The sequence below is a fragment of the Pyrgilauda ruficollis genome, unplaced genomic scaffold (assembly GCF_017590135.1).
Source record: "Pyrgilauda ruficollis isolate IOZ18807 unplaced genomic scaffold, ASM1759013v1 scaffold15, whole genome shotgun sequence".
In the NCBI taxonomy this organism is placed as follows: domain Eukaryota; kingdom Metazoa; phylum Chordata; class Aves; order Passeriformes; family Passeridae; genus Pyrgilauda; species Pyrgilauda ruficollis.
Genome location: NW_024513654.1, coordinates 8,152,215 through 8,164,359, shown reverse-complemented (window position 1 = coordinate 8,164,359; position 12,145 = coordinate 8,152,215). Strand labels below are relative to the sequence as shown.

At 38.9% G+C, this 12,145-nt stretch overlaps 1 protein-coding gene across 3 annotated transcripts in view; it reads right to left on the bottom strand.

Annotated features, from left to right (window-relative positions):
* Positions 1-12,145, bottom strand: part of LOC121350332 (nebulin related anchoring protein) — a 46,058-nt gene that overhangs the window by 2,754 nt on the left and 31,159 nt on the right. For all 3 annotated transcript variants that reach the window (XM_041461597.1, XM_041461599.1, XM_041461598.1), the window contains 12 exons: positions 11,694-11,798; positions 11,196-11,303; positions 10,629-10,742; positions 9,083-9,280; positions 7,587-7,691; positions 6,471-6,569; positions 5,556-5,660; positions 5,081-5,188; positions 3,168-3,479; positions 2,251-2,355; positions 1,487-1,585; positions 1,252-1,356 (listed from right to left, as the gene is read on the bottom strand). In XM_041461597.1, coding sequence (XP_041317531.1) covers positions 1,252-1,356; positions 1,487-1,585; positions 2,251-2,355; positions 3,168-3,479; positions 5,081-5,188; positions 5,556-5,660; positions 6,471-6,569; positions 7,587-7,691; positions 9,083-9,280; positions 10,629-10,742; positions 11,196-11,303; positions 11,694-11,798 — 1,563 coding nt within the window. The remainder of the gene's footprint in view (positions 1-1,251; positions 1,357-1,486; positions 1,586-2,250; positions 2,356-3,167; positions 3,480-5,080; positions 5,189-5,555; positions 5,661-6,470; positions 6,570-7,586; positions 7,692-9,082; positions 9,281-10,628; positions 10,743-11,195; positions 11,304-11,693; positions 11,799-12,145) is intronic.

The following is a 12,145-nucleotide window of genomic DNA, read 5'->3' as shown; positions in this document are numbered from 1 at the left end:
GGGTTTCCTTTTGTACTTGAATGTGGTTGTTTTTGATGTGATTTAATTTCTATTAGAAACTGTGATGCATCAGTCACATCAATATTGCATTGATATTGCCCTTATTCTCTCTTTTGATGCATCCACTCACAGTGTCTTGGGTTTCCTGGCATCCTAATTTCAATACCAGTTATTTCAAGCTTTTCAAATGATCCTCATCTCTATCCCCAGCCACATGTGGCTTCATTAACTCATGTGGAATAACAGCCGGTTCTAATGTGACTTTGAGGATGTGAATCACATTTACATCCTGAAGAGAAGTTGCTCTAGATTTGGTTCTTCTTCCATTAGTAGCTTTCTTAAAATAGCTTCCAGTCTGCAGGTCCTACTACATAGCCATGGTATCTATGCCGACACTGTCAGCTGTCCCCTTCTGATTTTATTCATTTGCTTTCTGTAAGTGCTTGATTCACCCCCCCGGAGTTTGTGACTGTACGAAAAGGAGCACAAAATCCACTCCACATTTTAAGACAATCTTCTGTTTCACTGGTGACTGTAGTGCTAGGTGGTAATAAATTTGAAAGTAAATTTAGATGCCAGAAATCCTGCAAGACAGCCAGGGCAGAAGCAATATCACTGTGCACCCTACTAACAATGATGACCTTTCATTTGTGTGCAATCCTTGCACATAATATTTGTCTTTTTACATTTTCCTCTATTGTTTCAAAAATGTAATTTCTACTTGTTTCTTTCACCTATCTCAAAGCTCCTATCAAACTAAGGTCATTCCAACCCTACAGGTAAAGACAACAGCTATTTAGTCAGGGAACAGGACATTAGGAATAGACTGAGTTCCTCTGTATGAGATAATGTGGAAATAAATTCTCTTTAAACTAATTCCACTCACTGATTCAGTTACATCCATATCGATGACAGCTATGCCTAAGGGATCATTTCACCACAGTGTTTCAGCTTCAGAAAGGTAGAATATATAGTTTAGGAAAGAGGATTCTCCCTCCTCCCTCGCCCAAACAAAACCAAAAAGATTTTAATTTGTAACTAATCATATCTATAATGAAGGTTTGAAATCCTTAATAATAACTTACTGCCCTCAAAAACGAAATGAATGCTGAAAAGGAAAATGGGCTTTTCACTGCCTCTGGCTTCTTTTAGCTCTGGTCAGGCTCAGAGAACTTGGCTTCTACATACAGGACAGTTTTTATTCCCAAACAAGTTTACCAAGCCAGCTCCCCAAAGAGAAGGTTCACTTACATCACTGATGTAGAGTGCATTCTGGCGGGCTCGGATGAAATCCGGATGATCAGGGGGCAGGGTGTACCTGTGCCTGTCTTCGGAACCTCCAGCCTTGTACAGCCTCTGTGGGGCCAAAAGTCATTGAATGCAGGTGATACTGGAAGCAATGTCAAGATCAATTCCTTTATGCATTATGGTACAAGGTCACTTGTAAGTTAAGTTAAGGTCACTTATACATTAGAATGAAACCTACATCATTGCACTGGAGGTAGCTGTTTTTGGCATGAATCAAACTTGGAGAGTCAGCCACAGCAGTGAACTTCAGACTTTCTGGCTTCTGACGGTACTTTACCTGAGAGGGGCAGGAAGCAAGAAAAACAAACACAGGAAAAAAACAGGAGATGTTTCTGTTAATGATATATGACAATTCCAGGAGTGTGATAACTGGGGTAAAACATAAAAGACACTTTCCTGAAGCTGCTGTTCTGCTTTAGTCTCAGTTGCTCTTTCAGCTAGGGACTGGGGATGCCTTTGTATCAGGCACAGAACTTTTTTGTGAGTGTGTCTATGTGTGTGTGTGCACAAAAGACTTCCCACTAAAATTGACATGCAAAAAGCTTTTGAACACTACATTTTTGACAGCTCATAATTTTTCTCTATTAATGCATGATACTGAGCAGGCAAATGCCCCTTCATTGTGGTTGTCAGTGCTGTATCTTTCTACACAACTTCCATAACCACCTGCTTAGAATTTCATAATGGAGTTTCCTGCATTTATTTATTGCTACATGTTTTGCTTATACTCTTGTGTTTCATTTGGAATGGAAAATATTCAGCAGGTGTCACACAGTGGACTTGCGTCTCCCATACTGCTTCTTGGTAACTTACACCTTGTATAAACAGGCTCCCACATCAAAAGGAAATGATAAGCTACATTCGTAAGTGTCATGTAACGAGGAGCCTTGATGGTAAACAATTCCTACAGACTTGCTATCCCATGAAAGATTTATCAGTTACCTCACTGATGAGCTCTCCAGCCTTCTTTACACTTTCTATCTGCGGAGATCTCAGAGCCATCCAACCAACTCCTTTCATGAAGTTCAGGTCTGATTTATAGCGATGCTGTTAAAAATGAAAATCGTTAACTATCAGTTTTGTATCCACAGCTATTAAGGTTTTTTAAAAAAACTCCCTGGTTCATATTCACATTTTGAGGTTTTTCATTTGCCATGCACATATCAGATCGTAAAGCCAAACTGTTTGCATTTGTTCGTTCCACCAGGAATTAAATAATGTATCATATGCAAGTTACAAGAGAAGGCCCCATGAGTGAATTAGTATGACTCAAAGCAGTAAGTAATAACCTGTTTGTACTGGGCGTAAAAGAACCTCTTTTGAAATAATTTTATGAGGTGAGTACAAGTCAAGAATACTAATTATTTTATCTGGTTCATGGTTCCTCGTTAACCCCATTTCTAGGAGGACATATTGCTCTTTCTTAACTCACATTAAAGGCCTGCTTTTAGCTCCTAATCTATTAAAGAAAATCAGGCAGACCCAATAAAAAGTGAAAGTCAGAAAAGCGCTCACAATCCCAATAATCCTGACTTCACTTCAGAGTCATGGTGTCTCACTCTGTGACTTTAATCCAATCATCCAATTTTCATTTTTGTTCTCCCCTATATGTACAAAGGACATGACAATGAACTAACCCATGTGTGCTGTACATTACTCTGCTAGGCAGTGAGGGTATCAGGCAAAACCATCACCACCCTTTGCCTGGACTCCCGACTGGGGCTCTAAAGCAGGAGCCAAGCGCTGAGGTTTTCCCTCACATCCTATCCTTTCCCTCTCTGGGCAGGCTCAGGAGTAGCCTGAGCTACTGGTACAGCCTACCTACTGAGGCTGGCAGGGTCCAAAAAGAAAGATTTTACCTCACTCTGCAGCATGTGGGCTCTTTTGGCCCACTTCATCTTCATGTCTTCTGGGAGTGCTGTAAATTCATGGAGTCTCTTTCTGTAGTCCTGATCACTCGCCAAGGCCTGGGCTTTCCTGGCATGGACAAGATTGACCATGTCCATGGGCAGATGAAACTGAGACCACACGTCTTGGGATCCCTTCTTATACTCTTGCTCACTCTGTAATTTGGCAGCATGCAAGCAGTGCAGCAATCTGGCATCATCCAGAACGCTTCTGGCACCAATGCATTTTCCTCTCTCCATCACAAAATTGTGTTTATATTGGTACTAAAAAATTTAGAAAAAGGGTAAAAGTGAAAATGTGCCAAACTTAGACCAGCTATTCCAAATAACTTAAATTACTAAAACATCTATGTTTTCTGTAAAACCAGTCAAGGTATGTAGCAGTAGAAAACACTTGTTTGAATATCTTATTGCTCTCAAATTTAAATACCACAGGAGCTGCAACTTTAAAGTTAAGTGCATCTCATTGCATTTTCTGAATATGTCCAAAACATTGATCATGTTTAACCTCAAATTATGTACTTTTATTATCTCTCTAAGAATTCTATTCCCATCAGAATAGGGAATGAGGATGTGAGAGAAACAAACAAAAGACAGAAGAAAAAGAAATCTATACAAAAGCAAAACACCATGCACTCTGTAGCCTTCAGATTTGCAAATGCCACCCAGCTATTTTAAAGAGTAAATTCAGTTTTCCTGGAAAGAATAAGAACCAGCAACCCCTCATTCTCATCTTAGCTGGCACTGTGACTCTCCCTGTGATCTTGCATTTATCCTCTCTGTGAAATAGTGATGATGATGATAATGCTTATTTATACAGCATCAACAGGGTGCTTAGAACTTTAAAGGGAAGGCCTGGGCCCTGAAGAGTTCATAATGTAGTTGAAATGGGATAATAACACTTATCTACCACACAAGAGAGTTGTGGGGATTAAATTACAGCATCTAATGTTTATAAAGTGCTTCCAAGATGAAGGGCCAAATTCAGATCTGTTGTAAGTGGATGTAATTCTATTACAGACTTGTACCCTCTAGAGCAGATCTGAAGCTGTAACAAAAAGCACTCTGCAAAATATGGTTAAGTATATATTATAAATTACAACTAGAAATGGTTGCTTCATTAAACAAACACATGTGAAACATATTCATATTTTATCACATTAGAGATAAAGTAGGCAACTAAGTACTACACAAAATGAAGACTTTTTCCATCTTCCTAGTATTTATTAAATATCTTGTGAAGGAGGGATGAACTAAGGCTTTCTGAGAAATGGGTACCATCTTGTCTGAGTGTTTTGCATACAGCAATCCAAATGATAGGATATTTATAAGGATAAGATGACTTGTTTCTTCTGTTTTAGAAGTTAAGGAATAACTTAAGGAACATATTTACACGAATTTTCACTGATTTTTGCTTCCTAACCAGGCAGAGAACTCCTGATTTTTGGAGATTCAAAGAACCCTCAGCTTTTTCTGACTTCATTTCAATTTGGAAATACTAAATACTTCCAAAAGTCAGCTCAACAGAGAGAGACAGAGTTACTGGGCACTTTATAATATGAGGAGCCAACTGCCTGAAAAAGAGCAGAATCCCTTTTCTTTCTGTTTGCAAATACTTTAATTCATTTGCTATTTCCCACTGGAAGATGTTTAACCTGGCTTGGTTCCCGATTAGCAGCAATTCTTCCTCTTCTTTTTTTCCCTAATTCACACAAAGAATCTCATTCATAAGTAATATATTCTGTCTCACACTTGTCTCACATGGTTATGGAGTTGCTTTAATTCAGTAAAATCTGCTTTAGACATTGTTTTACATGAAGTTAACAGAAATTAGGCAAGAAGGGAGGTTGAATCATTCAACTCACATCACTGGCAATTTCTCTGGAGGCCCTGGCAGTCTGGAACGGGAGTGCTTCCATTGTCAGCTTGTAGCCTTGAGCACGTAGATTATGCCAAGATTCTCTGTATTTTGCCTAAAGTAGGAAAGGCACATGTAGACTGCTGCTTTACTTTTAAATGCACAAAGGAACAAACAAAGGAACCATCTTTCATTTGTTATTCTGTGTTACAGTCTCATTCTTTATAATCAAAGGATTTTTTTTTTAAGTTATCTTTGGGAAATCCTACTAACTCAGACAAAACATGTCTCGTTCTTTATGTAGATTTAATTTACTCACAACCGTATATATGCTAATGAAGACATAATTTGATTATAATCAAATCAGGGAACGCATAAATAGAATAGATCTCAAATTTCCTCTACTTTTTCATCTTCCTTGCCACTGCACAATTCATCCTGCATCTGAAATAAGTTGTAAGAAATACAGAACAAATTCTTACATCACTGAGGTTGGCTGCATTTATTCTAGCCCGAGTAAACTCTGGCAGACCCAGTGTTGGTGTGTAGTGATGCCGACTGTCCTCTCCTGCTGCTTTGTACAGGCGCTAGGAAAGAGATCAAAGAGACAGCAGAAATTAATTTTCTCTCTTGTTTCAATAATACAACAGCAGTACTTAAGTTGTTAATGATTGTGACAACTGTAGTCAGCCATCATTGAAAATAGCTGAGGATATCATTGAAATTGCAAAGTTTTTTTCTGGGCATAAAGATGCGGGGCTTTTGCTGGGCATAAAGGACATTTACACTAATTTTTATAAATATATGATGATTCCAAACCACTACATTCTCAGCCTTGCAACGTTACATTCCCAGCAAGGCAAAAGTAGACCTAAGAATTTCAAGGGCATCATGAATGTGTGTGTAATAAAAAGGCAAGTATTTCTTGGCATATTTTCTAGCTTGAATTTTTTCTTCAAGTTATTATATATGATTTTGATAATTTTTCTATAGGTTTTGTCTTGCTTTTTCAGAATTTAGAACAGTTATTCTTTTCTTGAAAAAGGCTCTTTGAAAAGCCCTCAAAAGTGGATCATACTATGCAAATGAGCTCCCTCTAGAACACCCCACAGCCCTGATTTTTGAGTCTCTGTTTCATGCAAAAGAACTTGATAATAGAACTCTGTTGTATGGATACTATGTGAGCTTTTTGAAAGAGATTGAATTGAAAATGGTATTAACTGCTTGGGGAAAAAAAAAAAAAGTGATCTAGCTGTGAAAAAGCACAAATCAGTGATGCTTTCTCTTTTTTTGATGCATTTTGCTTTCAGAACAGGGTTGTCTCTTTCCCAGTTCTCCATCCCCAGCTTGCTGCATTTTGAAAAGCATATTTTCTGATTCACGTTAGGAGAGCCTACCTCATTAGCAATCATATTGCTGAATTTTGCATGAAGGAGGCCAGGAGAGTCTGTCACCGATGTGTACTTGAAGCAATGTGGCTGCTGACGATATTTACTCTGAGTTCACACACAAAGAGAAATGAGCAGAATAAGTAAATTGCCTTGTCAGATAAGGGATTTTTTCCAATTCTAGTGGAATTCCACTGCTTCTTGTGCTTAAAACTCTAGTTTGTGTATTGATCCTTAGACTAATTTACCTTTTGCTATTCTGAGTTAGGTGCATTCAAGTTTCACGGGGAAAATGAAAAGTAAATAAGGAATAAGACATGAAAGAAAATTGCTGCCGTGCTGAATATGCTGAAAACAGTAACGAGATTATTTCATCCCTTGGTGTCATTAACCCAGGATAGTGAAATTACAGCAAAGGCAACCCAGTCCAGGGAGAGAAGGAGCTGCACAAACCCACTGGATATTTCTGTGAGGAAAAAAGGTTTCACCTGGCCTGTGGCCTGATGTCAGAATTGTTAACAAAACAACTGCAAGTTCACTGCAAGCAGGCTTGTTCTCTAGAACACAACTCCTACTTTTCCTCATTTCACATCTATGTGAATACAGGAAAAAGATGCAGGATTTAAAACTACGAGAGACTGTACGAAGAGAACATGACAGATGAAATGAAACTTCAGTTACAGAGGGAGAAAAACAGCAGCACACAAAAGCAGCAGGTGAAAACCAGACTGATTGTAAAACAGGAGTAGAGATGAGGACTCTTTAATATTCTGGGCACTGCACAGCTCATTCTAATTTTGCAGAAATAGTACAAGGTACTTATTACAGATAGGCACAGCTTTATTTTTAGTTGAAAAAGCCCATTTAAATTCCTAAATAAATAACATAAATACCTCCTGGGTCTGAAACACAGGAGAAAATACTTACAAAATAAGTTAGCAAAGTTTGCAAAGCCTAAAACTCCATCAGGTTCACCCATCTGCAGTTAGGACACGAGTGGAATGATCAAACACAAGGGGAGGGAGTCTGGCATTATCCAGGAGTCACTTTGCCAGCCCAGTCTAATAGAAAGACATCTGGCAAACTCTTGTTCGTAGTGGAGAAATCAAAACCCTCTTTTGTTACCTCACTGATGAGTTCAGAAGCTTTCTTCTTTCCTTCAATCTCCAGGGCCCCTGGGGTAATACATCCAACGCCTCGCATAAAGTTCATGTCAGACCGATATAAATTCTGAGGAAAACCAAGCAGAAGTAATTACGAGTTTGCATTTGAGATGCCCTATATTTATTCACCCAAAAATATGCAATAACTCCATTCAATTTAGTATCTACCACAGAGAGTTGGTACACGTTGCCCTAAGATCTTGTGTTTGTGAACATATCTGTGTGAATACAGCCCGGACAGATCTACAGCACAGATGCAGGATTCTGAGGACTACTGAGCCCCATGAACACCAAATGCTGCTTCAGCTTCTGTCTGCCATTTGTAACCTTGAAAAAACCTTCTTTAGGTACATGAATTTTCTTCTTATATAATACACAAATCACAGGTAGATATTATTGATTTATAAATATACATAAAATAAGAGCAGTTTATAAAAACATAAGAAAATATGTTTTTTCTTTCTCTTTTAAGTAAGAGAAACCGCAGACAATGTAGCCTTGATTTTTAAATGTTCTGAATGGTCATAATATAAGCAAGGAACACTAAGGAAAAATAGCAATGAACCACTGCATACACATCGTTAAAATATTTTCCAGACCACCAAACCTAGCTGTGACTTCCTGTAAATATTAATTTTTCAGAAGTTACCAATAGGTTCCTGATAAATACATTACAACCATATTATTTCATTTGATAATGAGAAGGATGAGGAGTAGGATGGATGGAAATCTGCCTTAGAATCTCTGATTGCATGTATTTCACCTAATTTAGGGCAACACGACTGGCATCTGATGTTACACTTGTTTGGACACATACTGTCATCTCTAAATCTGTTGGCTGATATGTTTCGGTGACATACAGTAGCATTTTGTGGCCAGGTATGTTTTTAAGATACATCCCCTCCTGAGGTCTGCAGGGGCCATGTGATCTATGAAAAGCTCTTTCATAGATCACATGGCTCTGCCTACAGATTTGTAAGGCATTATTTTGTTAATTTTACTCAAGGCTCTGTAAGCTCATCCTCAGAATTTCAGTGGATGTGTCTTGGGCCAGAGCTTGTAAGTGCCTTACAAATCCAGTCTTTCTTGTGAAAGTACACATGAAATTTCACCCAGATCCAAACCAAGTTGTAAATACCAGCTGGTAAAGGGTTTGCATTGTTAGAAAGACCTAAAAAAGGGCATTTTTACCAACTGTCCAATCATCCTCTCTTGCAAACACTTCTCTACCCAATCATTAAAAATTACTAGGCTTTAGATGTAGTGTGATGACATCACACACATTGTTCCACCGCCCAGTAAGATAAATGTCTCATTCCTACACATAACCAAGGGGGAACAGCCATTGTTTATCCCTCAGCTCCGCTCAAACACATGCTGCCAGCTGTCACCAGCTGCAGCAGAACTGTCTTGCACCAGAACCAGCGGGGAAACCTGGCTGGGACAGTCTGCAGTCACCTCGCTCTGCAGCCTGTGGGCGTTCAGGGCGCAGCGCAGCCTCACGTCGTCGGGCAGAGCCGTGTACGGGTGGAGCAGCTGCCGGTACTCCTGCTCGCTGACCAGCGACTGGGCCCTCCTGGCATGCACCAAGTGCACCATGTCCAGAGGCAGGTGGAACTTGGACTTTGTGTCCTCAAAACCTTGCTTGTATTTCACCTATCAAATGAGAAAGGGATCACATAGGTACCGCGGCAACGTAATTAAAATTCAGGTTTTGATCAGAAGAGACGTTCCTCGTATTTCTTCCGTTTTGCAGTATAAATTATTCTTTTTCAAAACAACTTCCCTAACTTGTTTAACCATACTGTGAAAGATCAATAATTAGAATATGTGGCAGCCTATACTTCATCAAAAAGTAGCCATCTATATTATATTAAATTAAACTGAGATTCTATATTTCATTCATTTTTTGTTAAAACTTGGTACATTGAATCTATAAAATTAAGCATACTGGCAAGAGAAGTCCTAATTTACTGCATTTTTAGAAAGTGCTACAAAAAGAGGCAGCTACTGCCTGAGTGAAACAGGCAAGCAGCCTTATTTATATTAGAATTAGAAAAAAACCCTCAGGTCAAATATTTGTTGTTTTGGCCAGTTTAGTTTCATAATTCTAGACAAATATTTAGTGCTGGGTTGGTTTTTTTTCACGTCTTGTCTCTGTCCAAGAGAAGAAAGGTGCAGAAATCTTCAAAGAACTTTTTTCCACAGGACATTTCCCAATCAAACCATGAAAATTTGAGATGTTCAGGCTGTTCATCAGGATAATGAACATCCAGAGCTATTGGTGGTCAACAGATGACTTAGAGTAACCTGGCAGATGGATGAATTCTTCAGACACTTTCTAGCTGTTTGTCTAAGCCTGCCATCACTACAAGACCTGCACTTCTGAGAACCATGAACACAAGCCCATATATTTCACTGCTTTCTGGATCAAGCCACAGTCTTCAAAATGCACTGAAGAGTTACAATTCTTATAAGCAAACAACAAATGATGTCATTCTTAGCACATGTCAAGACCAGGTGGGAACCATTCCCCAACCAAAAAAGTCCAACTTGAAATTCCATAAACTCATTCATCCTTTGGTCTTTCAGAAAAATGATAAATTGAAAACCAACACTGAATAACTAATTTCATTTGCTTCTGTACAAAGACCAGTGCTAATTCTCAATTAGACCTGCCTCTGAGTGATGCTTTCACAGAGTAAAATAGTCTGTGGTAGGCAGCAGTGGTATGAAGCAGAGGGATGTGGTAGAACACAGGCTTCTTTTACTACTAAATGAATGTTACTGCAAATAACAAATGAATGTTACTGTAAATAACGTAGAAGAATGGCAAGAATATCACAATTATATTAATATATCTGAAAAGTGGGACAGAAAGCCCTAAGTTTAAAATAAGTAGGCTGTTCTACAGCTAGTCCACAGCTAAGTGATCTTCCTTGAGGAACTACTCCCAGTTAGGAAACCAATCCAAGAATGCCCCCATCTTCTTCCTTGTACTTACATCACTCTGCAGAGCTGTTGCACGGACTGAATGAGCAATACGAATGTCACCATCCAGGCCACATGACCCAGCCATCTGCCCTTTCATTTTCTGAAAGGCCTCCTTATATTTGTGCTAAAAAGGAAGCAGGAAGAGAAATGTGGATAGGAGTGAAGAGAAATGCGGATATGAGTAAAGAGAAGTATTAGTCCAGCTGTTAAAACCTGAATTAAAGTGCTTTCATAAGACAGTCAATTCTGACAATATTCAATATGATAATAAATCTGAATGAAGATTTAGTGGGTTATAGGAAGACCTCACCCAGCTGCAATCCCTGTGACTGTGCAGTCACTGCAGCAGGTAAACTGCTCAGCTTTGCTTTCACAGACCTGCCTTTGCTTATTTACCAACAACACCTCACTGTGGCTGCACCTCCAAAAGCAACACTAACTACTCTGAGGCCAGATGTCTCCCAGATGCAGAGCTGGCTGGACATGCTGTTTCCATGAAAAGTCACTCAGCAGGGCAGACAGAGTCTGGAGTGACTGACATGTCCTACTGGACAGTATCAGCAGTAGGCTGACGTACATCGCTTATGATTTCACCCGAAGCCTTGGCTGCCTGGAAGGGGATGGCATCCAGTTTCAGCTGATAGCCACCATCTTTCATCCTTCTCCAGGTCTCCTTGTAACGAGTCTAGGAAATATGGAACAGAAATAAAGAAGAGTTGCTGTTCAGAGGGTTGACATCACAGCATTATTGAAACCCTAGAAATGTTACTAGATGAGTTTCACTCTATTCTAATGCAGAGGGCAAACACAAATGAAACTATCAGTGCACAACAGGAATTATTGCAAGACAAATGTCCATTAGAAAAGACTATTTATTTGATCATTCTTAATCTTTCTATGTAGGTGAAGTTGGGTAAGTTTGATTTCCCACATTACTTCAGAAATATTTAGACCATAGAATGATCATATACGGGGGAAATGAAAGAAATCTAGTCTGATTTCCTGCTTAGGACAAACAGCAAAGCACTATCAACATATCTACTTTCCTTTAAAATATTAAAGGTCAGGTTTATACCTCACTGATATTCATAGCATTTAATCTGGCCTGCAGGATTTCAGGAAGATCTGTTGTTGGTGTATACTGATGCTTTATACTCTCTCCATGCTCCTTGTACAGCCTCTGCAAACAGAGATGAATTTCAGTAGCAAGTACTCTCTACATGTTCAATCATTAGTTCAAACAAAAACATTAACAATTAAGTTTATGGAAAGCAAACACTACAGAAAAGCAGCAGAGGCATTAATAAATACAGGTAATTGTATCAGTCAAAATGGATTCAAAAGGATTTGGGGATCTGATATACTTATCAGCTAGAGTATGCTAGAGAGGAACTCCTTGAAGTTTTGAGTGTGTAAATCAATGTATATGAAAATTCAGATATTTGAATATTAATTTGATAAAACTTCTAACATATGTGGATGGGGAGAAGAAAAATAAACAGTAGTGATTAAGGGTGTGCAGCAATG